The sequence below is a fragment of the Neolamprologus multifasciatus genome, chromosome 11 (genome assembly GCF_963576455.1).
Source record: "Neolamprologus multifasciatus chromosome 11, fNeoMul1.2, whole genome shotgun sequence".
Lineage (NCBI taxonomy): Eukaryota > Metazoa > Chordata > Actinopteri > Cichliformes > Cichlidae > Neolamprologus > Neolamprologus multifasciatus.
The window spans coordinates 17,048,174-17,073,777 of NC_140449.1; the positions used below are offsets into that span (position 1 = coordinate 17,048,174).

The following is a 25,604-nucleotide window of genomic DNA, read 5'->3' on the forward strand; positions in this document are numbered from 1 at the left end:
GAGAGAGAGAGAGAGAGAGAGAGAGAGAGAGAGAGACATGTATTCAGTTTTGTACCACTGGTTGCACTATGACAAGCAGACAAATTCCTCATTTGGGTAAAACCTTGGTGATAAATATAATTTTGTTTATGATTGCGATTCTGGCGAGCTACTTCATCAGGCCAGGTCTCTGCAGGCTATTGTGTCTAAAGTATCTGAAGCTTCACAAGCTCTAATGCTGCTTTTGGTACATCTTCACTTTATGATTTCTGTATAAACTTTTGTATAACCTGCTTAAGATGAAGTAAGTATGTGTCAGCATGAGCTTGTGAAAACTGCTTAGCTAGGCCTAACGATGTTTCACTATGTTATCTGCTAACTGTTTTGCTCAGAAGGATGAAGTGCACGGCCAGCGTCAGGTGGTGGCCTGGGAAAGGATAGTGGGAGTCTTGTTTGTTCAGCAACAGCCCAGGCTGGACAAAAGACTGTTGTAACTGAAACGATATACAGTTTGTGCGATGTTATAAACGTGCGTGTCCCGAGGTTAGAATGCTCATTATTATGAACCTGTCATGTTTGGGAGTGTGTATGTGTGTTCTCCTGCACAGTAATAAATAGTTTGTGTCATGGTCCCCGTGTCTGCCCGGCCGGCTCGACAAGGCCACATGTGTTTTTGTGGACGTTATCCTCTCGCCTCCCCGCCAGGGCGGAGCTCACTGCGGGCTCCCGCCCTCGAAGTACACACCTGTGTCTCATCAGGCACCGATTACGAGTTGGACACTTAAGGCCAGGACGCAGACAGTCTCATCGCTGGATGATTGTGTGAGACACGTTAGTGAATCTCAGCTTTGTCATCTCTAGCTCTGTGAAGTTTGTCTGTGATTTCTGCGTTAGCGTAACCCACCTTTTTCTGTGCACAGTTTCCCCGGAGCCGTGACCAACCCGACGTGTGAACCTTTGTGAAGAGAGGAGCAAGAGTGAACGTGATTCCCTTCCCGGACTTTCCTTTATGACCCTGGACCCCCGCTATTCCCTCACTGTATATATCTGTACCTGGTGACTTTGTAAATAAACATTGTTCCTTGCATTGACCTCTGCTCTGCGCCTGAGTCCTACTACAGTCCGTGACAGTTTGATCACAGCTCTTTCAGTGTTGCAGACTTTATTTACAAAATTCCACAACAAAAGACAACAAAGAAAAGCACAAATACTAAAAATGAATGCAGACACAATTGAAACTGTGGTATTGGAGCTGTCCTGTTGGGATCTATCTCTAGCTGGTCAGTAAGTTCAGTATTTGTTAGATGTAACATCTCTTTGTCACCCACTCATTTTCTGGATTGGAATTGTACTCAGACATGCACAGATTGCTGACAGGAATGGCACTTGGTGTTGTTTTTTGCTGATGTTACCCATCTGCTTCAATATTTCATGTGCATTCTTCGATGGTCTTCTGCATATCTTAGTTGTAATGAATGGCTATTTTTCCTTTTGCCTCCCTATCAGTTTAAAGCAGTCTGGCTATTCTCCACTGAACTGACATCAATGAGGCATTTCCCCCCCGGGGAACTACAGCTCGTTGGATTTTGTATTTTTGTAAAGTGTAGAAGAAAACATATATGTCATTTGATACACAAAGAGGTGTTTATGAGGGTTATAGAGCTAGTTATTTACCCATTTGGTGGTTACATGTTTTGATATTTACATCTTTACATATCTGAATGTTTACACATGCACTTTCAAAGCAGTAATGTGTTGATGTATGTATTGAATCTACCTAGTTGGTTTTCCTGCATTTCTCCTAGTATAGGATTTTCTGGCTTCTGAGTGGCCAGTGAAGTATCATGAAGGCTTTACACAGGAACTGTTTTTTGTTGTTGAGGTGCAGAGAGTAAACGTGCTGCTGAGAACGTTATCCCTCTCCATCTTGGTGATTCCAAACCACATAATGACAACTCACGTTATGTTTTTTCAGATGATTCTCTGTAAATCCTAAAGATGGCTGTGTGGGAAAATTCCTGTAGAATATGCAGCAGTGTCTGCAGTAATTTCTGAAATACTCAGGTCCGGTCTTCAAGACCTTGCTACAAAAAGTTACTCAGTATGGTGAAGTAAACAACATAACCACATTGGTTTGATTGCTTTGATATGAATGCTACCTTTGTAAGGCTTATTCAACCTGTTGAGTTCTTTTGTTGATTTAAGTTTGCTTTTCTTTTTTGCTGAATTAGCATGTTCTAGAGTGTTCCTGTTTTCTTTTCCCAACTCTTTACTGCATGCTCATACTGCCTCATTTATAGCTGCATAATCTGAGAGGGAGGGTTAAGCAAAGACAGACAGCAAGCAAAAAGAAGATAAAATCCACTTGGAGTAAAGACAAACTCTCTCAGCTAAAGAACCATGGGGACAGGTAAGACAATTTAAACATCTATGAGCATTTCTTTTAAATTGCATTAAGTGAATGTCAATGTGATTTCTTGCTAAAATGATTAATATGAGTATTCCTGCTTGTTATTAGTTCTGATCACAACAGAAATTAAGAAATTTATAAATAAATATGTGAAATTGCACAAGGAATTCTGTGAGTACTTCACATAATCTGGTACTCTATCTTGAGCAACTACTGTAGCCCATGTGCCAGGCCAAAGCACTGTAATATAGAATTATATGCACTTGAAAATTGTATATATATATATATATATATATATATATATATATATATATATATATATATATATATATATATATATATATATATAATGTTTTTAACCTGCTAACACAATCAAACCATTTTTGTTGTTTTGTTTCTTTTTTTATCTTGTTTTTCTGATATTTTATGTGATTTTTTTTATGATAAAAGAAGTATGTATGTCACATATTCTGGATACTATACTAGAAGCTAGTGTTGCACAGAATATGTGTTAGAATCAAGCACTATAACATACAACTATAATAATTACATAGCCATGTACACTTAACTAAAGAAGCGTTTATAAGTTTCAACTAATGTCTGTGATGCTTACATGTTTTTTTGTTTCGCAACAGGTCAGTCATCTGGGCTGGAAGCAGCTTCCACACACATACAAACAGCCTCCATTGTCATCTACTGTGTGATATTTATATTTGGAACTCTGGGCAATGCTCTGGTTATCTACATGACGGGCTTCAAAATGCAGAAAACAGTCAACTCAATTTGGTTTCTCAACCTGGCCACAGCTGACTTCCTCTTCACGGCCTTCCTGATTTTCTCGATCATTTCTCTCTCTCAGAGTCACCAGTGGCCTTTTGGACAATTCGTGTGCAAGCTCAACAACTTTGTCACTTTAGTCAACATGTTTGCCAGCATCTTTACTCTGACAGCTATAAGTTTGGATCGTTGTTTATCCATGGGGATGGTGGTGTGGGCACAGAACAAACGCACAGTCTGCAAAGCTCGGCTCATATGTGTTGGTATCTGGGTGACTGCTGCGATCTGCAGCACTCCTTATGCCACTTTTCGAACTTTGTTGGAACATAATGGGACATATTACTGTGGTTATTCTATGACACATGAACAAAAATGGAGTCTCCACATTTTTCGCTTTCTTATGGGCTTTGTGATCCCTTTCCTGGTAATAGTCATCTCGTATGTGGCCATAGCGATCCGTGCAATGCGCATGCAGAGAACAAGGAGAAGGAGATCTCGCAGAATCATTTTCTCCATCATTTTTGCATTCTTCATCTGCTGGTTACCCTTCCATGTTTTTAACTTTATAGAATTAAAGGCTATGAATAACCCAGACCTCTGGACCATTGTTAGAATCATGGGTCCTCTGACTGTGAGTCTGGCTTTTCTGAACAGCTGCCTGAACCCCATCCTTTATGTTTTCATGTGTGAAGAATTCATGAAGAAGCTTCGACAGTCCATATGTTTTGCACTTGAGAGTGCTCTGGCAGAGGACCATGTGTCCAGTCACTGTACGTCATCAACCATTTCAAAAATGTCTCAAAAATCAGATCCTGCTGCAACTTTAAAAAGAATTGACCCAGCCATTTATGAAAACATCCCAGTAAGCAACGTGATCATCACTGAAGAGATTCCGGTTTCCGAGTAAAATCAACACACAGCAACAAAAAACAATGTAACAAAAGGCAATGTAAAAAGGAATTAATTGATTTTTAATCCAAAACTTTCACATCAGATTATAACATAACGTACATTCATGCACAGAAACACAAAGCACATGTTTTTGTCTTGTCATATTATTAGACAAGCAAGAAAGAGTCAGAGTAACTGAAGTTAGATAGAGTAACATAGCTATTGAGTTTTTGATTAAAACAAAGTATTACATGGAGCGTTTTTTTTTTTCTTTCTTTCTTTGGAGAGGGGGGTTGTTTTTGTTTCTTTTTTTAAACTAGAAATTGGATTGCCATCATTAAGTTTCCTTTGAGAAAAGTTATATATGTTTCTAAGTAAGCTTTTAATACTCCTGCTTATCAACCAGTTTTTTCTTAATGATCAGAATTCATAATGATGTCAGAAGACACTGAACTTTAATAGAGCATTATGATTTTGTTACACTTGTATATAAAATAAAAGAATAAAAACATTCTGATAAAGTCTCCAAAACTTGATTCTGTTCATCTGGACGTAGCGTTTTCAGTGGGACAAATGTTTTGTCACTCATCCCATTGTCTTCTTCAGTCTCAGCTGACTGCAGTTTTCCCCAATCTTTTAAACAGTACATTTGCATAATGACTGAAACCAGCCCACTGAAGGAACAATGGGCTGGGAGGTCAGTTCCTTAATCTTAATTATGCACATTCTCATGGCCATTGATCAACAACCACTGATCAATGGCTATGAGTACCATTCACAGAGAGTTGGGGAATGGCTGCAATCACAGCATTGTAAGATGGTGAAAGATGTACCCTTAGGCCCCCTCCTCGATTCTGAGATGGTCTTTCCCTTTTCACGTAAATGGCCTCCTTGACTCCGCGCTCAAACCATCGTTCCTCCCTGTCCAGGATGTGTACATCCTCATCCTTGAAAGAGTGTCCACTGGCCTGTAGGTGTAAATAGACTGCAGAGTCCTGGCCTGACAAGGTAGCTCTTCTGTGTTGTGCCATCTGCTTCGCCAGAGGTTGTTTGGTTTCCCTGATGTATAAATCCTGGCAATACTCCTGGCATTTACACTATGTTACTCTGTTTGTGTCGGGGGACCCAATCCTTGGGGTGGACCAATTTTTGGCGCAGCGTGTTTTGGGGTTTAAAAGCCACAAAGACCCGGTGTTTAGAAAAAATGCGTCTCAACTGCTCCGATACTCCTGACACATACGGAATCACTACACGTTTTCACTTGGGCATCGGTTGTCCTCTCCTGGATCGGCTGGAGCTTTCTTTTGGCGCCTTCCCAGCTTTGACAAAAGTTCAGCTGGGATAACCACATTTACTCAGGGCCTTCACATCATGAGTAAATGTAGTTATCCCAGCTGGACTTTTGTCAAAGCTGGGACGGCACCAAAGGAAAGCTGCTACAGGCCAGTGGACACTGCTTCAAGGATGAGGATGTACTCATCCTGGACAGGGAGGAACGCTGGTTTGAGCGTGGAGTCAAGGCGGCCACTTACGTGAAAAGGGAAAGACCATCTCTGAATCAGGAGGAGGACTAAAGGTACATCTGTCACCATCTTACAATGCTGTGATTGCAGCCATTCCTGTACTCTTTGTGAATGGTACTCACGGCCATTGATCAGTGGTTGTCGAAAAAATGGTCATGACAATTTGCATACTAATGATCAAGGAACCGACCTCACAGCCCATTGTTCATTCAGTGGGCTAGTTTCTGTCATTGTGCAAAAGTACTGTTTACAAGGTTGTGGAAACCAGCAGTCAGTTGAGACTGAAGAAGTCACTTGGATGAGTGATTAAACGTTTCTTCCACTGAAAACGCTACGTCCAGATGAACAGATTCAACCTTTGGGATTTACTTCGAAAACGTTAGAGCACTTATGGAAATATGTGATGTCTTGATAAATCGAGCAAATATTTGAAGTTTACACAGCACCATTCTCGCATAAAAATATCTTAAAAGTTTATTTTGTGACCCAGAAAGAATAATATTTTAAACTCTGCCATTCTGTGTTCCTCCGCCACTGCCTCGTTTGAGCTTTGGACGAAATGGATTCTGGGATATTGAATTTCGTCATTTTGAGCTGATTGGAGACGAAAACGGCCAATCAGATTTTTTTGCATCCAAGTCTGTGATTGGCTGGTTTTGTGGCACAAATATAACGGTGTACAGAAAGAGTTGAACGTGAACAGGCAGAAATGTTGAGAGCGCAAGCAACACATTGCGAGCAAGTGCAAATGCAAAAACTGAGCGAGAGGGGCTGCTATTGTGTGTGTGTGGATAATAGCAAACACTGAAATACATTTTTTGCACACAGCAATGAGGTTTTTTTTTCACTCAAATTTAGCTTTTTTTTTCGCTCAAAATAAATTTCTCCTCAAAATGCAACACTTGCACCTGCAATTTTTTTTAGGTGCGCTCAATTTTTTTTACGTGCGCTCAAAATAGTGGCACAAAAATAATGCCATACCAATCCTAACAAGAACTTTCAGAAGTTTTCACTTGCAGAATTGAAATGTTAAGGTTAGTTTTCCCAGTTTAGTTATTGTTTAGCTCCTTTTTGCCTTTTGTTTACTTTTTTTTTTAATTTTAACCTTAATAATACTTACTTTTAGTTCAAATTAAGTTTTATACACATCTTATTGTGTGTGCGTTAGGGTCCAATCCATACACCGGCCACTCAGCCTTGACAATAAATATAAGATTGAACTGAATAGCATCATTTTTTTAACTGAATTTTACTGTTTGCATTGACACTTGTTAACAACATACCAAACATACACTATAATGTTAATTGGTAAATCTATGAAAGATTTTTAAATGATCTCTAAAACTATTAGCATATGTGTGTCTTTCATGTCCATCTGATAAGTCAAGTGACTTTTTGTGTAGCCCAAGCACAATGTAGGTAACCACAAATGGGACTCTCTACAGAAAAATATGCAAGAAGGGTACAATAGTTAGCTATAAAATAATACTCTTTTAAGACTTGTCATCACAAAAATGTTCATTCAGTTCAGGCAAATGTTGCTGCATTAGTGTGTTCTGAGAAATTACTGTTTTGTTATCTGCTCATTTCTGTATTTGCATACTGATTCATCTGCAGCTGCAAAAACTGAGAGGGAGGAGAAATCAAAGACAGAGAGCAAGTAGAAGCAGCAACTGATAGAGATCAACTTATAACCACGACAGACTCTCTCAGCTGAAAGGAACATGGGGACGGGTAAGTTAATTTAGTCTAGACATATATTACTATTTCTCTTTAAACTGCATTTTGTGAAAGGTTATTTGAGTTCTTTTATAAACGGTGAATACCTGTTATTAGTTCTGTTATTAATCACAAAAGAAACTGAGTTAGATAAATGCAAATATCAACTTGCACAAAGAATTCTGTATGTGCATCACAAAAGTAGAAGTTAGTATTGCATAGAACATGTGTTGGAGCCAACTATGAAAATACATAGCTGTATTTTGTTAATTAAAAATTACATGCGTATAATTTGGCAACAAATGTAATGAAATCCTCTTATTTTGTTCATATAATATATTGTGGAAACATGATTTGTTTAATAAAACATTTTTTGCTTTTAGATAACATCACTTTCAATGCAACTCAGTCACCTGAACAAGATGCAGCTTTCACACACATACAAACAGCCTCCATTGTCATCTACTGTGTGATATTTATAGCTGGAACTCTGGGCAATGGCCTTGTTATCTACGTGGCAGGATTCAAAATGCAGAAAACAGTTGACTCGGTTTGGTTTCTCAACCTGGCCATAGCTGACTTCCTCTTCACGGCCTTCCTTATTTTCTCGATCATTTCTCTCTCTCAGAGTCACCGATGGCCTTTTGGAGCATTCATGTGCAAGCTCAACACCTTTGTGAGTGTAGTCAACATGTTTGTCAGCATCTTTACACTGACTGCCATGAGTTTCGATCGTTGTTTGTGTATCTGTGTGGTGGTGTGGGCACACAACAAACGCACAGTCAGCAAAGCTCAGCTTATATCAGCTGGGATCTGGGTGATCGCTGGCGTCTTCAGCACTCCTTATGCCACTTTTCGCACTGCATCAGTGGGGAACGGAGGGAAAAGTTCCTGTGGTTATTCTGCAACAATCAAAGAACACAAATTGACTCTCTGCATTTTTCGCTTTGTTATGGGCTTTGTGATCCCATTCCTGATAATAGTGATCTCTTATGTGTCCATTGGTATCCGTGCAATGCGCATGCCGAGAACAAGGAGACGCAGATCTCGCCGGGTCATTTTCTCCATCATTTTTGCATTCTTCATCTGTTGGTTGCCTTTCCACATTTTCAATTTCATAGAATTGAGGTTAGAGCTCCAGGGTATTGCTAGAATCTATGGTCCTCTGACTGTGAGTCTGGCTTTTCTGAACAGCTGCTTGAACCCCATCCTTTATGTTTTCATGTGTGAAGAATTCCAGAAGAAATTTCGACAGTCCATTTGTTTTGTACTCGAGAGTGCACTGGCAGAAGACCATTTGTTATTTCTGTCCACCCGCTCCATGTCATCAACCTTTTCAAAAGCTTCCCAAAAGTCAGACACTGCTGTCACTTTAGATCGGATCGACCCAGCCATTTATGAAAACATCCCAGAAAGCACAGTAATCATCACTGAGGGGATTCCTAGACCTGAAGAAGAGTGCACCACCAGACAATGAATATTGAAATGAATCATTGTTTTTGTTTTACAAATTTACACTCATATTTCCAAAAGTGTTTGCTCGTCTGCCTTCACATGTATATGAACTTGAATGAAATCCCATTCTAATGTATAGTGTTTAAGATGATGTCAGCCCACCGTTCAACTCATCTGAGATGTTTAGGAGTATGTTGACCATTCTTCCAGAAGACCATTTGTGAGATTAGACAGCGATGTTGGATGAGAAGGCCTGACTCGCAGTCTCGGCTCTAATTCATAGCAAAGATGTTCTATTGAGGTCAGGAACCTGTGCAGGCCAGTCAAGTTCTTCAACACCAAACCCGCTCATCCATGTCTTTATGGACACAGTGCTTTGTGCATTCTTGCACAGTCATATTGGAACAGGCAGGGGCCATCCCCAAATTGTTTTAAAAAATTTGGGAGGATTAAATATTCATTACAGTTCCTTTCACTTGGCACAATGCAGTCAGAAAATTACCATTCTCCTGGCAACAACCAAACCCAGACTTATCCATCAGATTTCCAGACTGAGAAGCGTGTTTCATAACTCCAGAGAACCATCAAACAAACTCCAGAGAGTTTCTTTTTTTTTCTTTCATGCTGTCAATTTCTATGATTTGAAATAACATTATGACATTTAATTTTAAATTACTTTCACTTTTTTGTATGTAAGTTTCTAACCATGTTTAAACAATATTCATCATACTCTTACACGAGAGCCGTGTCTTTTTATTGATCATTAAGGTTTTTTTGATCAACCTGTTAATAAAAACATGCTGATATTGTCTGCATGACAAAACTGGCTTACACTCTGCTTACTCTTCTTTTATTTCACTGGATATTTATAAGGCTGTATACTTTACGTCACAGTGTAGTATTGAACACACTATGCAAGTTGAAAAATAAAAGGAACCCTCATATATATATATATACAGTGGGGCAAAAAAGTATTTAGTCAGCCACCGATTGTGCAAGTTCCCCCACTTAAAATGATGACAGAGATCAGTAATTTGCACCAGAGGTACACTTCAACTGTGAGAGACAGAATGTGAAAAAAAAAATCCATGAATTCACATGGTAGGATTTGTAAAGAATTTATTCGTAAATCAGGGTGGAAAATAAGTATTTGGTCAATAACAAAAATACAACTCAATACTTTGTAACATAACCTTTGTTGGCAATAACAGAGGTCAAACGTTTACTATAGGTCTTTACCAGGTTTGCACACACAGTAGCTGGTATTTTGGCCCATTCCTCCATGCAGATCTTCTCAAGAGCAGTGATGTTTTGGGGCTGTCGCCGAGCAACACGGACTTTCAACTCCCGCCACAGATTTTCTATGGGGTTGAGGTCTGGAGACTGGCTAGGCCACTCCAGGACTTTCAAATGCTTCTTACGGAGCCACTCCTTTGTTGCCCGGGCGGTGTGTTTTGGATCATTGTCATGTTGGAAGACCCAGCCTCGTTTCATCTTCAAAGTTCTCACTGATGGAAGGAGGTTTTGGCTCAAAATCTCACGATACTTGGCCCCATTCATTCTGTCCTTAACACGGATCAGTCGTCCTGTCCCCTTGGCAGAAAAACAGCCCCATAGCATGATGTTTCCACCCCCATGCTTCACAGTAGGTATGGTGTTCTTGGGATGCAACTCAGTATCCTTCTTCCTCCAAACACGACGAGTTGAGTTTATACCAAAAAGTTCTACTTTGGTTTCATCGAGCCACATGACATTCTCCCAATCCTCTGCTGTATCATCCATGTGCTCTCTGGCAAACTTCAGACGGGCCTGGACATGCACTGGCTTCAGCAGCGGAACACGTCTGGCACTGCGGGATTTGATTCCCTGCCGTTGTAGTGTGTTACTGATGGTAACCTTTGTTACTTTGGTCCCAGCTCTCTGCAGGTCATTCACCAGGTCCCCCCGTGTGGTTCTGGGATCTTTGCTCACCGTTCTCATGATCATTTTGACCCCACGGGATGAGATCTTGCGTGGAGCCCCAGATCGAGGGAGATTATCAGTGGTCTTGTATGTCTTCCATTTTCTGATGATTGCTCCCACAGTTGATTTTTTCACACCAAGCTGCTTGCCTATTGTAGATTCACTCTTCCCAGTCTGGTGCAGGTCTACAATTCTTTTCCTGGTGTCCTTCGAAAGCTCTTTGGTCTTGGCCATGGCGGAGTTTGGAGTCTGACTGGTTGAGGCTGTGGACAGGTGTCTTTTATACAGATGATGAGGTCAAACAGCTGCCATTCATACAGGTAACGAGTGGGGGACAGAAAAGCTTCTTACAGAAGACGTTACAGGTCTGTGAGAGCCAGGGATTTTCCTTGTTTGAGGTGACCAAATACTTATTTTCCACCCTGATTTACGAATAAATTCTTTACAAATCCTACCATGTGAATTCATGGATTTTTTTTTCACATTCTGTCTCTCACAGTTGAAGTGTACCTCTGGTGCAAATTACTGACCTCTGTCATCATTTTAAGTGGGGGAACTTGCACAATTGGTGGCTGACTAAATACTTTTTTGCCCCACTGTATATATATATATATATATATATATATATATATATATATATATATAAATTCTTTAAAATTATAACCAGAGGATTAACACATTAGGTTTTTATAGGCTATTAAACTATGAAATACAGTCAAAGAACTAGAGATAGCCTCCGCTTATTATAGGTTTGTTATTGCACGGATGAGCTGTGCCCTTCTCAATTAGGACTTGTGGTTGTTGCAAAATCAAAATGGTATTGCCTCACTATTCGTTCTGAGACTAAAAGTAAAATTAAGTCAAGAATTTAAAAAAAATGGCTACTAAACACGTTTTTCTTACACAAGGATAGATGTAGAACTGCAAAGCAAAAAATAAATAATAGGTATGATGGCTCCGGCCTTGTTATTGATTGGTGGGCATGTTTTTGTTTACTATTTTAATTTCCTCATTAACAGCTCCTCCCATCCACTAAAAGAAAACCTGTTTAGTATATGGTTTATATTACATTCTTCTTATAACCAGGACAGAGGAGAGAAGAGAAGGTGCGGAGAGCAGAGGAGCTGAACGGCGAGATACCAAAATAACAGGAAAGAAGTTATGAGACCAGGGCAGGTAAAATTTAAAAACTGAACTAGATAAATACTTTCACAAATGAATACTTCATCGACATTCTAACATTTTTTTTAAAGTTTTATTCCTGCTGCTTAATTTATTTTTATTGCATCAAACAAGAAGAACTCAAATTGAACTTTTTATTGTTTACTGTTTATTTCTGAATCATTCTAAGAATTCAACCTTTAGTGTTCATAATGTTTGATATGTTATATAAATTTTACTATAAAATGTAATTTTAAAAAAACTTTAAAGAGGTGTTGTTATCAAAGGAAAATCCAAAACATTTCAGGGCTGGGCTTAGGGCTCAGTGTTTCAAAACCTTAACAATCCCCCTGGTAGAAAGTAACAAATTTACTAAGAAATAAGAATAACTGAATATGTGATTAAGAAAAAAGCAAAACTAATAAATTAATAAATAAACAGAAGAACATCATAAAAATGCACTCCTGTAACAAGCTGTCATTTAGGATGGCACCGTGGTAGTAGAATCCTGAAATAGACATTTGTGGCAATGATTTTGATATATGACAATTTATGTCATCTTTTTCAATGATATTACTGAAGTCAAGTATTCAGTGCAGAGTTCAGAAATTACAAAAGAAATAGCAGGATCATATCAATAAATTATAAACAAACAACTATTAATGCCAATGATTACCCAGTGCCATGGGCAGAAAGTAATGATATACATGGTCAGAGGGCCCGGTGGCGCCAGTGTCCGGTAGCCTCGCCTCTGTCAGTGCGCCCTAGAGCGGCTGTGGCTACAATGTAGCTTGCCATCACCAGTGTGTGAATGTGTGTGTGAATGGGTGGATAACTGAATGTGTAAAGTGCGTTGGGGTCCTTAGGGACTAGTAAAGCGTTATACAAATACAGGCCATTTACCATTTACATAGTACTGGTATACACTGTTAAATGCATGACCACTGAGAAAAATCAACTGCTTGAGACATATGGTATTCTATTATTTGAAAAGTGTCCTTGGGCACCTCTACTTAGTTCTATCTGAACATCTAGATCAACCAGATAATTACAGCTAATGTGCAAACACACAGAAACTCTCCAACACGTGTGCAGGAAGCATTACTGTGTTTTTAAAGCACAGCTAATGCTAACAAAGAAGCAAAAACATATTTACATTTTTTCCATCTCTGCACCAGTGACTACTTCCATACAAAATCAATAATATACAGTTTTACTGTTTGCATTGACACTTAATAACAACAGTCTTTGCCAAACAGCCACTGTAATGTTATTTGGTGAATCTTTGTGCAATAAACTCTTACATTTTTAGCACTTCTTTGTCTTTTGTGTTCATCTGATAAGCCAAAGAGTGTCTGTAAGGGTGCATGAATGTGAGTACAGTGCAGCACAAGAACAATGTAGCTAACCACAATCGGTGATTGTCTACAGTGATATATGTACAACATTGGCACAATATACAGATATAAATAATACTCTTGTAAGATTTGTCCAACCTTTTGAGCATCATCACAAAAATGTTCATTCAGTTCAGGCAAATGTTGTTACATTAGCATATTCTGAGATGTTACTATTAAATTATCTGCTCATTTCTGTATTTGCATACTGCTTCATCTGCAGCTGCAAAAACTGAGAGGGCAGCGTTATCAAAGACAGAGAGCAAGTAGAAGCAGCAACTGATAGAGATCAACTTATAACCACGACAGACTCTCTCAGCTGAAAGGAACATGGGGACGGGTAAGTTAATTTAGTCTAGACATATATTACTATTTCTCTTTAAACTGCATTTTGTGAAAGGTTATTTGAGTTCTTTTATAAACGGTGAATACCTGTTATTAGTTCTGTTATTAATCACAAAAGAAACTGAGTTAGATAAATGCAAATATCAACTTGCACAAAGAATTCTGTATGTGCATCACAAAAGTAGAAGTTAGTATTGCATAGAACATGTGTTGGAGCCAACTATGAAAATGCATAGCTGTATTTTGTTAATTAAAAATTACATGTGTATAATTTGGCAACAAATGTAATGAAATCCTCTTATTTTGTTCATATAATATATTGTGGAAACATGATTTGTTTAATAAAACATTTTTTGCTTTTAGATAACATCACTTTCAATGCAACTCAGTCACCTGAACAAGATGCAGCTTTCACACACATACAAACAGCCTCCATTGTCATCTACTGTGTGATATTTATAGCTGGAACTCTGGGCAATGGCCTTGTTATCTACGTGGCAGGATTCAAAATGCAGAAAACAGTTGACTCGGTTTGGTTTCTCAACCTGGCCATAGCTGACTTCCTCTTCACGGCCTTCCTTATTTTCTCGATCATTTCTCTCTCTCAGAGTCACCGATGGCCTTTTGGAGCATTCATGTGCAAGCTCAACACCTTTGTGAGTGTAGTCAACATGTTTGTCAGCATCTTTACACTGACTGCCATGAGTTTCGATCGTTGTTTGTGTATCTGTGTGGTGGTGTGGGCACACAACAAACGCACAGTCAGCAAAGCTCAGCTTATATCAGCTGGGATCTGGGTGATCGCTGGCGTCTTCAGCACTCCTTATGCCACTTTTCGCACTGCATCAGTGGGGAACGGAGGGAAAAGTTCCTGTGGTTATTCTGCAACAATCAAAGAACACAAATTGACTCTCAACATTTTTCGCTTTGTTATGGGCTTTGTGATCCCATTCCTGATAATAGTGATCTCTTATGTGTCCATTGGTATCCGTGCAATGCGCATGCCGAGAACAAGGAGACGCAGATCTCGCCGGGTCATTTTCTCCATCATTTTTGCATTCTTCATCTGTTGGTTGCCTTTCCACATTTTCAATTTCATAGAATTGAAGTTAGAGCTCCAGGGGATTGTTAGAATGTATGGTCCTCTGATTGTGAGTCTGGCTTTTCTGAACAGCTGCTTGAACCCCATCCTTTATGTTTTCATGTGTGAAGAATTCCAGAAGAAATTTCGACAGTCCATTTGTTTTGTACTCGAGAGTGCACTGGCAGAAGACCATTTGTTATTTCTGTCCACCCGCTCCATGTCATCAACCTTTTCAAAAGCTTCCCAAAAGTCAGACACTGCTGCCATTTTAGATCGGATCGACCCAGCCATTTATGAAAACATCCCAGAAAGCACAGTAATCATCACTGAGGGGATTCCTAGAACTGAAGAAGAGTGCACCACCAGACAATGAATATTGAAATGAATCATTGTTTTTTGTTTTACATATTTACGCTCATGAACAGACATACACAATATAATTTGCCCGTCTGCCTTCACATGCATATGGACTTGAATGAAACCCTCATTCATTCATGTAATGAATTTTACAGCAATTTCTAATGAATTTTATTGAATTAAATGTTGTTGTTTTTTTTGTTTTTTAAATTTTAAACTCTTGCACAGAAATATAAAATGTCAGCATGTTAGTATGGTACTTGTCTATTGTTGCACAGACAGGGAATATCCCACTATGCTTACTATATTTACTTACAATAGTAAGAAAGAGGAGTTAAAACTTTAATTAGTCAGAATACGTTAAAACTTATGCATGCTGCATCTCTGCATTAAAATTCACTAAAACACTAAAACGTGACCCAGCTAAACACTGAAAATAAAAAAATAAAAGAGTCCGTTATCGATCTACAAGCCCGTAGCATGAGAGACAATCTTGTTTTTTCTGGTATTCCAGAATCTACCGGAGAGGACGCGGAGGCAACGGTGAAAAGCTTCATTAAAATCCACCTGAAGCTGCCGGAGGACACCGTAAAGAACATCGCCTTCGACAGAGTGCATCGCTTGGGGGGCGTGAGGTCGCGGACCGGGAGACCACGTCCTATTGTGGCCAAATTTGGTCAATTTAAACAGAAGGAACAGGTGAAGAGTCGCGGCAGGGAACTGAAAGGAACGGACTTCAGCGTGAACGACCAGTTCCCCAAAGAGATCCTGGAACGACGCAAGGTCCTGTTCCCAGTCCGACGTAGCTTCATGCAGAAAGGCTCCCGCGCTGTCATCGCCGTGGACCGGCTCTACGTGGACGGACAGCTCTACCGCGACCCCGGCACCACACCGTGGTTATATTGACTGCACTCCAGATAAGAACCCGCTACACTCTTTTCTTATTCATTCACACTTTCTCCTTTAACATGGGTTGAACCTAGTAATATCAGTATGATGTCATAGCAGATATAACACCGTCACCCTCCGTCATTACTTTAATTGGAATGTTTCCGTTTCTTTTCTTTTTTTTGTTGTCGCTCACACTTTATGTGGTTTCTTTCTTTCTCTTGTCTTTCACTGCTGTGATCACCTACTTCCCCACTCACCTACAAACAACACCCTCTATTTCTCCATATATTCGCACCACGATCACGCAAACACACACGCTCAACGGCAGCACATTTACAACAGCCTCACAGCAAGCACAGACTTACAGGACACATACGCAAGCCACGCTTGTTCATATTAGTGAATAGTCACACACATAGTCAGACTTATGGAGCCTATCACCACACTTTTTTCTCTTTCTATTTACAAACAAGTGATGTTTCCACATTTTCTCCACCCGTCTAAACGGAACACCCAGCTTACATCATTAGACATACACACACAATTATGGGCATGCTGAGGTTTGTCACATGGAATGTAAATGGGGCTGGCACCAGAGGAAAGAGGTTAAAGATATTTAACCAGCTTAAAAAACTACAGGCAGATGTTGTTTTATTACAAGAAACTCACAGACCTGTTACAGGTTTAAACGAACTTAAAACACCTGAGTTTCCTAATGTGTTTGCAGCTTGTTATAATTCTAGACAAAGAGGAGTAGCAATTTTAATACATAAAAATGTTAATTTTACAGTACTTGATACAGTTATGGATCCAGAGGGTAGATTTCTAATTATTAAACTATCAATATTGAACAAAAAACTATGTATTGTAAGTATATATGGTCCTAATGTTGATGAACCCTCATTCTTCCACGGATTTTTTAGTGCACTCTCTGAACACCTTGATTGCACACTCATTCTTGGAGGCGACCTCAACCTTGGACTAAATGAAGAAATGGATAGGCTCAACACAACAGGAACTCAGCGCAATTGGCAATCCACAAATATAATCAAACAGTATATGAGCGACTATGGCCTTTGCGATGCATGGCGCTCCCTTCACCCCAACAGTAAGGAATATACTTTCTTCTCACATGTTCATCACTCCTACTCTCGTCTGGATTATTTTTTGGTCAGCAGCTCACTGCTGAGTGACATTTCAGACACTGAGATTCACCCTATAGCTGTCAGCGATCATGCTCCTGTATCTTTAACACTAATACACAAGAATAATACTACGCCAAGTAAAAACTGGAGATTTAACACATCACTACTTAAAGATGAAGACTTTATTAAATATTTTAAAAAGGAATGGACTTCATATTTAGACTTTAATGACACTCCCGGAACATCTGCTTCTGTTCTATGGGAAGCAGGAAAAGCTGTGATGAGAGGTAAAATAATTTCTTTCTCATCACACAAAAAGAAAGAAGAAAACAAAAATATTCAGGAATTAGAAAAAACCATCAAATCCTTAGAAGAAGCCTACGCGTTCCACCAAGATCAAGAAATAATGAACAAAATATGCAAAACAAAACTAGAATTAAATGAAATTATTAATAGAAAAACACAATTCCTTGTACAAAGACTTCGCTTGCAGAATTTTGAACACAGTAACAAACCAGGTCGATTTCTAGCAAACCAGTTAAAAATAAATAAAGAAAAAACAACTATATGTGCCACTAAAGATTTATCAGGGAACACAATATATGACCCTGGAAGAATAAACAAGATTTTTAGGGATTTCTATGAAACTTTATATTCACCACAAATAAACCCGTCTAAAAATGAAATTGATTTGTCTCTTGACAACGTAACTCTTCCAAAATTACTAGACAGTCAAGCAATGGCACTGGATTCGCCACTGACGCCAGGTGAACTCCAGGAAGCCCTGATAAGTATGCCCATTAATAAAGCTCCAGGTCCAGACGGCTTTCCTGCAGAATTCTACAAAGAATTCTGGACAATTTTGGCACCAGTATTCCATGGAATGTTGCAGGAAATCAAGAAAAATGGCAGACTACCACCAAATATGAATTCTGCTAACATTAGTCTCCTGCTAAAACCAGGAAAAGACCCTTTATTTCCCTCAAGTTATCGTCCAATATCCCTTATAAATGTAGACCTTAAAATAATCTGCAAAGCTCTCTCAAAGAGATTAGAGAAAATAACCCCCCTCTTAATTCATCCTGACCAAACTGGTTTCATAAAAGGTCGGCACTCCTCAACAAATACTCGTAGATTTCTTAATTTAATAGACTACTCATACAATAAAAACATTGAAACCATAATATTATCTCTAGATGCAGAAAAAGCATTTGACAGAGTTAACTGGAAATTTTTATTTGCAACTTTACACAAATTTGGTTTTGGAAACTCTTTCATAAATTGGATAAGAATATTATACAATTCCCCAACAGCTCGTATCAGAACAAATGACCAGACATCCTCCAGCTTTTGTCTCCTGAGGGGCACCAGACAGGGATGCCCACTCTCCCCTTCACTTTTTGCAATTTTTATCGAACCTCTAGCAGCAGCACTTAGACAGGCTACAACAATTAAGGGCATAAAATGTAATAACGTAGAACATAAAATCAGTCTCTATGCAGATGATGTGTTGCTTTTTCTGCAAAACTCACAAATCAACCTCTCTGAGGTAATTACTCTAATAAACTGGTTTTCAAGAGTTTCAGACTATTCAATTAACTGGCCAAAATCTACAGTTCTTCCCATTAACTGCTCCTTCCACAATTCATCTTCTGCCCCACTACAATCTGGAAATATTAAATATTTAGGTATTATTGTTTCTCCTAAGCTTTCAGACTTAATTAAATTAAACCACATCCCACTTCTAAAGAAAGTAGAAGGCGATCTGACTAGATGGAAATCTCTACCCATATCACTCATGGGAAGGGTCGCCACTATAAAAATGATGATCTTGCCAAAAATAAATTACTTATTTTTAATGATCCCTAACAAACCATCACAAGATTGGTTCAGATCTCTGGATTCACATATTTCTAAATTCCTTTGGAAAGATAAACCCCCGCGCATCAGCTTAAAAACGCTACAAAGAACCAAGGATAGAGGAGGACTAGATCTGCCTAATTTTCACCAATACTTCTTAGCCAACAGGCTCCAGTTCATCTCAGAATGGTTAAAATGTACCCTCTTAGATGAGCCCTGGCTAGATGTTGAACAGGCACTATGCAATGATCTAGAGATTTCAGACCTACCATTTATTAGCTCAAACATCAAAAGACATGAATGCTTTAAAAGCATCAACATCAGCTTTTCTCTGTCAGCATGGTGGGAGTTTCTAAAAATAACGGAGTCTTCATTAATCCCATGCAAACGTACACCTATCTGGAATAACCCTGACATATTACAAAACAAAAATATGATTAATTTCCCAGAATGGAGTTGTAAAGGAATTAAATACTTAGAACATATATTAGAGGGAACAGAATTTATTCCATTTGACAGACTAGTTATACAATATGGGATCAACAAGAAAAGATTTTTAGAATATCAACAAATTAAATCCATAGTAAAAAAGAAATTTAACCTCAGTCAAGTTGAATTACAAACACCACCAAGTGTGGTTCAATTTCTTACTCTTAAATCCCCCAAACTATTATCTAAAATATACAGAACACTTTCTAAAATAGATGAATCAATATCCCTTCCTATTGCAAAGTGGGAAGCAGATTTATCAGTCAGCTTAGACCAAAACGTCTGGTCTCAGATTTGCTTAAAAACCTTTAAATTTATTAAAAATCCCAATCTGCAATTAATACAATACAAAATACTGCATAGAGTGCACTATACAGGTCATCGAATGTTTAAGATGGGCTTTACATCCGCCAACAACTGCTCACACTGTCAAGGCAATACACCAGACAGTTACATCCACGCTCTTTGGTTCTGTCCACCAGTGCAGAAGTTTTGGCACGAGATATGTGAGGACTTATCAAAGTGTCTGAAATGTAAAATTCCAACCTCCCCTTTAGTATGCTTGTTGGGAAATTTGGATGATGTCACTACAGAAATTAATACAGTCCACATGGTTTTTATTGCCCTATGCATCGCCAAGAAAACGGTCCTCATGAACTGGAAAAATAAAAATAATCTTAATTCTAGCCAATACAGAAACTATCTAATAGATCACATTAGTCTCGATATAGCCTCTGCCACCACATTAGATCAATCCCTCTGGGCTCCTTTGATCGGCTCCATCACCTAGCGGGGGTGGGGGGTCGTGGTTTGGTCCCGCCTTGGCTATTGTGGTTGATGTGGAGGTTGGGATGGGCTTAGGGCACCTGGAGGACCCCTAGAGACGTTATCCCTGGAGGGCTTAACCCGGGGGTTGTGTTCATAACCTGGTTAGTGGCTCTGGTCGCTCTCAGAGGTTGTTCTCCTCGTGGCCGCGTGCAGCGGGGCTGGAGGATGGTCTGTGCTGGCGGACGTAGGTTACTGGCCTGGTGGCCTGGCTGCCCCTGAGTGGATCCGGGGCGGGCGTGGGGGTTTGGGGTTCGGGGGTGCTTCGCCTCCGTGCTGGGGCTCTGGCTGGGCCTTGGGGGCTTCGGTCCTCGTCGGTGTGTCGCCGAGGTTGTGGGCGGGTGGGTGCACGGGGGCTCAGCCCTGGCGCAGGGGGCCTCTTGTGCATCGGCCTAACCGGGGGGCTCTTGAACTGGCAGGGAGGTTGTTCCATCTTTGCAGGAGTCCACTCTGCAGGTGGGGGAGAGACATAGGAGAGGTGGAGAATAAACTTAACCTGGGTGTCTGTGTCTTGTGTAGTCTGGGAGATGATTGAATGTTGGGGTGGGTACAGTTTCCTCTGCGGTGGGGTAGAGTGGGCTGCCCCGGGTCCTGTGGGGCTTGGCGGTGTTGCTGCCGTAGGCCCCGGTCTGGATGGGCCTGGGCTCCCTTGCCTTGGTGGATACCAGGGGACGGGGGTGCATATTGGGGTCAGCGGGGGAGCTGGCCCTAGGGAGGGACACCCTCCCCTCCCTTCTTTTCCTCCCCATCCCCGTCTGCCTCCCTCTTCACGCTCCACCACACCCACCCACACAGGTAGGGCTTTGAGGTGCGGGTGTGTCACCAGGGTGCAGGGGAGACATTCCCCCCCCCTCTGTCCTCTTCTGGCCACCTGTGCCTCAATTTTATCTCACAACTTAGACATCCACATTACTTACACTCTCATAACACACACATATATATATATATATATAGGGCCTTGAGGGTGGGCACGTTAACGGCGTCCAGTAGACGGTCTGTGTATTCAAACCTGCCTCTGGCGCCGGTGCCCACCTCTCAATTTTAAATCCATGTAGACATTGAGGGTTCTCGGGAGGGGCCGTGCTATCACCTGCTGCTCTCTGGCAGCAGCACCATGCTCTCCCTTGTTTTAAATACACTTTAGAGCAACACGCAGCAACACTACACTTGAGCGGGAGGAGGGAGGTATGGGGTCTTAACACACCCCTGTTCTCTGCTAGCCATCGGGGCGGGGGGGCTGGGAAGAGATGCTGGCTGTCCGATTGGCCTCCCTGCTGCTGCGGAGCCTGGGGCGGTCTGTTTGCCTCCACCCCGGAGGGAAGGGTAACATCTCTTGGGTCTGGGTGCCGTTTCCATCTCTGGGGGTGAGGATACCTGGACCCGGGATATAGAGTATGTTTGGGGAGTGTGATTGTGTGTACATGTCCATTTACGTTTATTCCTGCGTTGGGTGAGTGCTGAGTGTTTGTATATGTGTGCATGAGGGTGGGAATGCATGTCTGTGTCTGTGTGTGCCTGTTTGTCTGTGTCTATATGTCAGGTCGGGTCTTAGACTTCACCTCTCTGGGAACTCCAAGGCCCTCCAAAGTGTGGAGGCCTATCTCCCCTCACCACACTCCCTGCCGGTGACTGATGCCCTCAGGGGTCGGTGCGTTGGTGGTTCTTGGTGTCCGGGGCTGGGCGCTCAGGTATGTACCAGCTCACTCCCGGTGACTACTTGGCGGGGCCTGGCGCCTGCTGCTCGGTCAGGCCTCTTCCGGGGCGCGGGGGGCCCTCGGGCCTCCGGCCTCTGTGCCTGCGGCTCGGTTCACTCTGGCACAGCTGGCTGCCGGCAGAGCCGGCGGGCACGCCGGTGCAGCCCCCTCTAGCTTCTGCCCGGTGGCTACTGGGTGACCCCTCATCTGGGGATCCTCAGCCCTTCCCATGAAGGTGGCACGGATGCCCCTCCGGTGGTCCTCCTTGGGCTCTTGCACTCTGGGGCCTCTGGATGTCTGGGGCCTGGATCTCCTCCATGCCTGCTTCATGCCCTGGGGGACGGGGCTATGGCTCTCTACATCCTCTAGCAGACCATTACATGGGGAAACCATTTGAATACAAGCGCGCCGATCCACACAGGTGTGCACATGGGTGTTCACTATTCGTAGACTTAAATCACACCTTTCTTGGCTGCTACTTCAAAGCACATTGTGCGCTGTCTGTCCTGCGTGCTGCACAACAACATTCAATATTTAGTATTTACTGCTGTTTTCACTTAGCTAGATTAATGCGATGGTGTTGTGTATAGTATGTTGCATTGTTTTGTTTTGTTTTTTTGCTTGTTTTCTATTCTTTTTCTCTCAACAGGTGATCCCGGAGATATTTTTTCTTCCCCCCTTTCTCACTGTCCCTCTCCCCTTCTGTTTTTCTTTTCCTTCCTCTTTCTTTCTCCCTTTCCTATCCCTCACTCATGTCTGTCCCGTCTGTAACAACTGAAAATAAAATAAATAATAAAAACAAAGGTCGATCAAATGGACCAATACGGCAATGCCATGATGATCCATTTGGCAAAATAAATCCATTGGGTATCCTTGTTGGTCTTCAGACAACAATTCTGACGGCTAAAGAACCAAATGGGACAGGGGAAAAAAAAAAAAAAAAAAAAAAAAAATTCACTAAAACAATTTAACATATGAATGTTTTTTTTGTGTTGTTTGCTTTTTTTACTTTGATGCTGTCATTTTTCCATGATTTGGATTTCATCATTAAATTAATTTTAAGTGACTTTTATGTTAGAAGGTAGATGTTGCAAAGCAAAAAATACAATAAATCATTTTTTTCGTAATTCTTCATGTCATGGCCTTAAGATACAGTTCATATGTTGTTTGGCTACTCTTTGGGAAACATTTAGCTTTCAAGCTCTAATCCTTGGCATTTTGTCATCGATAAATATATGGGAACAAATAATGCTTATGAAAAAAAGGTGCCAAAATTTATGAATTACAATTACAATAGTTTATTTGCTTTGCTTATGTGTAGACACCGAACTGGTCTGTCCATTAAGTTAGTTGCAGTTTTTTTTTTCTTTATTGATTCATAGATCAGTGTTAAATGTGTTACAAAAAACATTACTCTGAAAATGGTTAGAGACTGAATGAGTGAAAAAGCAGCTCATATCTAAAGAAAACTATTGCTCGAGACCCATTCAAAAATTACAGTAACGAATTCTGACACCTTGGAAACAAAATATAAAGAAATGTATAAAGAAAACATGCTAAATAGTCTGTTTTGTTACATTGACTATTCAGTATGTAAACAAAAAGATGCAACACTTACAGTTCAAGGAGTAGTGTGCTGAAGTTAGTATGAAAATGTCATTTATTTTCTTCTTTCTTTTTAAAAAAAATTGAATTATGACTTTAAGGTCTGAGATTGGAAAAGATGTACATCCTTGAGATTTAGCAACATTTAAAAGCCTTCATTTCAGTTACTCTGTATTCATTTTTTTAAATATGCAAATAACCTTTTTTGAGATTTTTTTTTAAATACGTCATTGGGGTGTGGAGTGCTGTCTTATTTTCTTTCTTTCTTTCATAACATACCATTTCCTGAGAGAACATGATTCATGAGATTCATGAGAATCATTGTGAACATGAGTCAGCTCAATAGTCCTACAAAGAATTAATGGTGCCTCTCCAGACAGTAATGCACCACCATACCATCAGAGATGCAGGCTTTTCAACTGAGTGCTGATAGCAAGCTGGATGGTCTCTCCCCTCTTTAACCCAGAGGATGCAAATGTTTGCATGTTTTCCAAACACAACTTCAAATTTCAATTCATCTGACCACAGAACAGTTTTCGACTGTGTCTCAGTTCATTTTAAATGAGCTTTGACCCAAAGAAGATGGAGCATTTCTAGATCATGTTAATATATGGCTTCTTGAGAGATGTGTGGAGATATTGGACTTTTGAAGAAACTTGCCCTATGGAATCAGGACCTTCAATAATGTTGAACTTCTGTTTGGATTGTTGTTTCACCTTCATACTGTAAATAAAGTCACTGAACCTTATCTGAGTGGTTCCTTGAAAACATTTGCAAATGACAGCATTCTGTCACATTTTTTCTCACATTTTGCACAACATTCCAACCTTTCAAGAATTGGGTTTGTAATTGCCCAAGAATGTAACACTGCCCATTATGATAGCTGAATATATGGTTTATATCCCTCATTCTAGCATTCCAGTTATATGCAGCTCTGTCTCCTCTGTAGCACCTCAGGGATAGTGGGTCTCCTTCTATTTATTACTAATGTATTCCGTGCCATCAGTTAGTCCTTTGTGTAGAAACATTATGTATAAGTACACATGCACTTGTTAGATATGTCATACATTTCTTTTGTATTTATGCATAGGAATTTGTATACTATGTAATATGATTCTGTAGTCAGTAACTTGCATTAAATTGCAGTAAATTGAATCTCCTCAAACTTAAGGTTCTATGCCCGCAGCTCATCACTGGGTTGTTTAGAAGACTTCGATTTAGATGAAATGCCATACACGGCCATATAAAGAATTCACAAACCCACCACTAAGTAATGATGCATTGCTTATGGTATACACAGTTAAATACATGACAACCAAGCAATATCAACAGTTTAACAAAACATTTTTTGTGTTCCCTAAAAAAACCAAAATAAAGTCATTTGTCTCATTTTAGGGTGGCCCACTCGCCTGTGGGATCAATGGTATTTGATACCCTGTTGATATTGTTTCCTGGGGCACCTCTAACTACCGTTGCAGTATATTGCTGTGGGTCCTTCCTTTACAATGGGATTGACAGATTACTATTTACAACAAATGTTGTAAACAATGGTCTAGTTAAAAACTGCAAAACACAGATTGAGTCAGTGCTTTTTGTGCTTTTCTTTGCTGCCTTTGTGGAAAAATCAAACAAAAAATTCAATTTACGGGCACAGTTGGCAAAAGGAAAATGTAGATAAGCAAAAACAATGGATATAAACAGTGAAATATACAACACAACCACAATAATAATAATAATAATAATAATAATAATAATAATAATAATAATAATAATAATAATTCTTTGAAAGTGCCTTTCAAGACTGCCAAGGACACTTAACAATATAATAAAATACATAACAGAACAATGGCAACAAAGAAAAATAAGAAAACAAAAGCACAAGATAAAATAAACAAACAATAGGTTAACAGTGAATATGCAGATTTGAATAGATGGGTTTTGAGTAGGGATTTAAACTGGGTGAGAGAATCAATGTTTCTTATATCTGGGGGTAGAGAGTTCCACAAGTTGGGAGCAGAGCAGCAGAAAGCTCTGC

General features: G+C 40.1%; 3 protein-coding genes across 3 annotated transcripts; all 3 read left to right on the forward strand.

The window, feature by feature from the left end:
• Positions 1–1,640: 1,640 nt before the first annotated feature.
• Positions 1,641–6,842, forward strand: LOC146508083 (C3a anaphylatoxin chemotactic receptor-like). The gene is made up of 2 exons (XM_085178256.1): positions 1,641–2,389; positions 3,025–6,842. The coding sequence occupies exons 1-2, from the start codon at positions 2,380–2,382 to the stop codon at positions 4,071–4,073; spliced, it is 1,059 nt and encodes a 352-aa protein (XP_085034382.1). The 5' UTR covers positions 1,641–2,379; the 3' UTR covers positions 4,074–6,842.
• A 381-nt stretch (positions 6,843–7,223) lies between these two features.
• Positions 7,224–8,783, forward strand: LOC146508084 (formyl peptide receptor 2-like). The gene is made up of 2 exons (XM_085178254.1): positions 7,224–7,314; positions 7,683–8,783. The coding sequence occupies exons 1-2, from the start codon at positions 7,305–7,307 to the stop codon at positions 8,774–8,776; spliced, it is 1,104 nt and encodes a 367-aa protein (XP_085034380.1). The 5' UTR covers positions 7,224–7,304; the 3' UTR covers positions 8,777–8,783.
• Positions 8,784–13,498: 4,715 nt separating this feature from the next.
• On the forward strand, positions 13,499–15,468 carry LOC146508085 (formyl peptide receptor 2-like). The gene is made up of 2 exons (XM_085178255.1): positions 13,499–13,614; positions 13,983–15,468. Exons 1-2 carry the CDS (start codon positions 13,605–13,607, stop codon positions 15,074–15,076), a joined length of 1,104 nt encoding a protein of 367 aa, XP_085034381.1. The 5' UTR covers positions 13,499–13,604; the 3' UTR covers positions 15,077–15,468.
• The last annotated feature ends 10,136 nt before the right edge of the window (positions 15,469–25,604 follow it).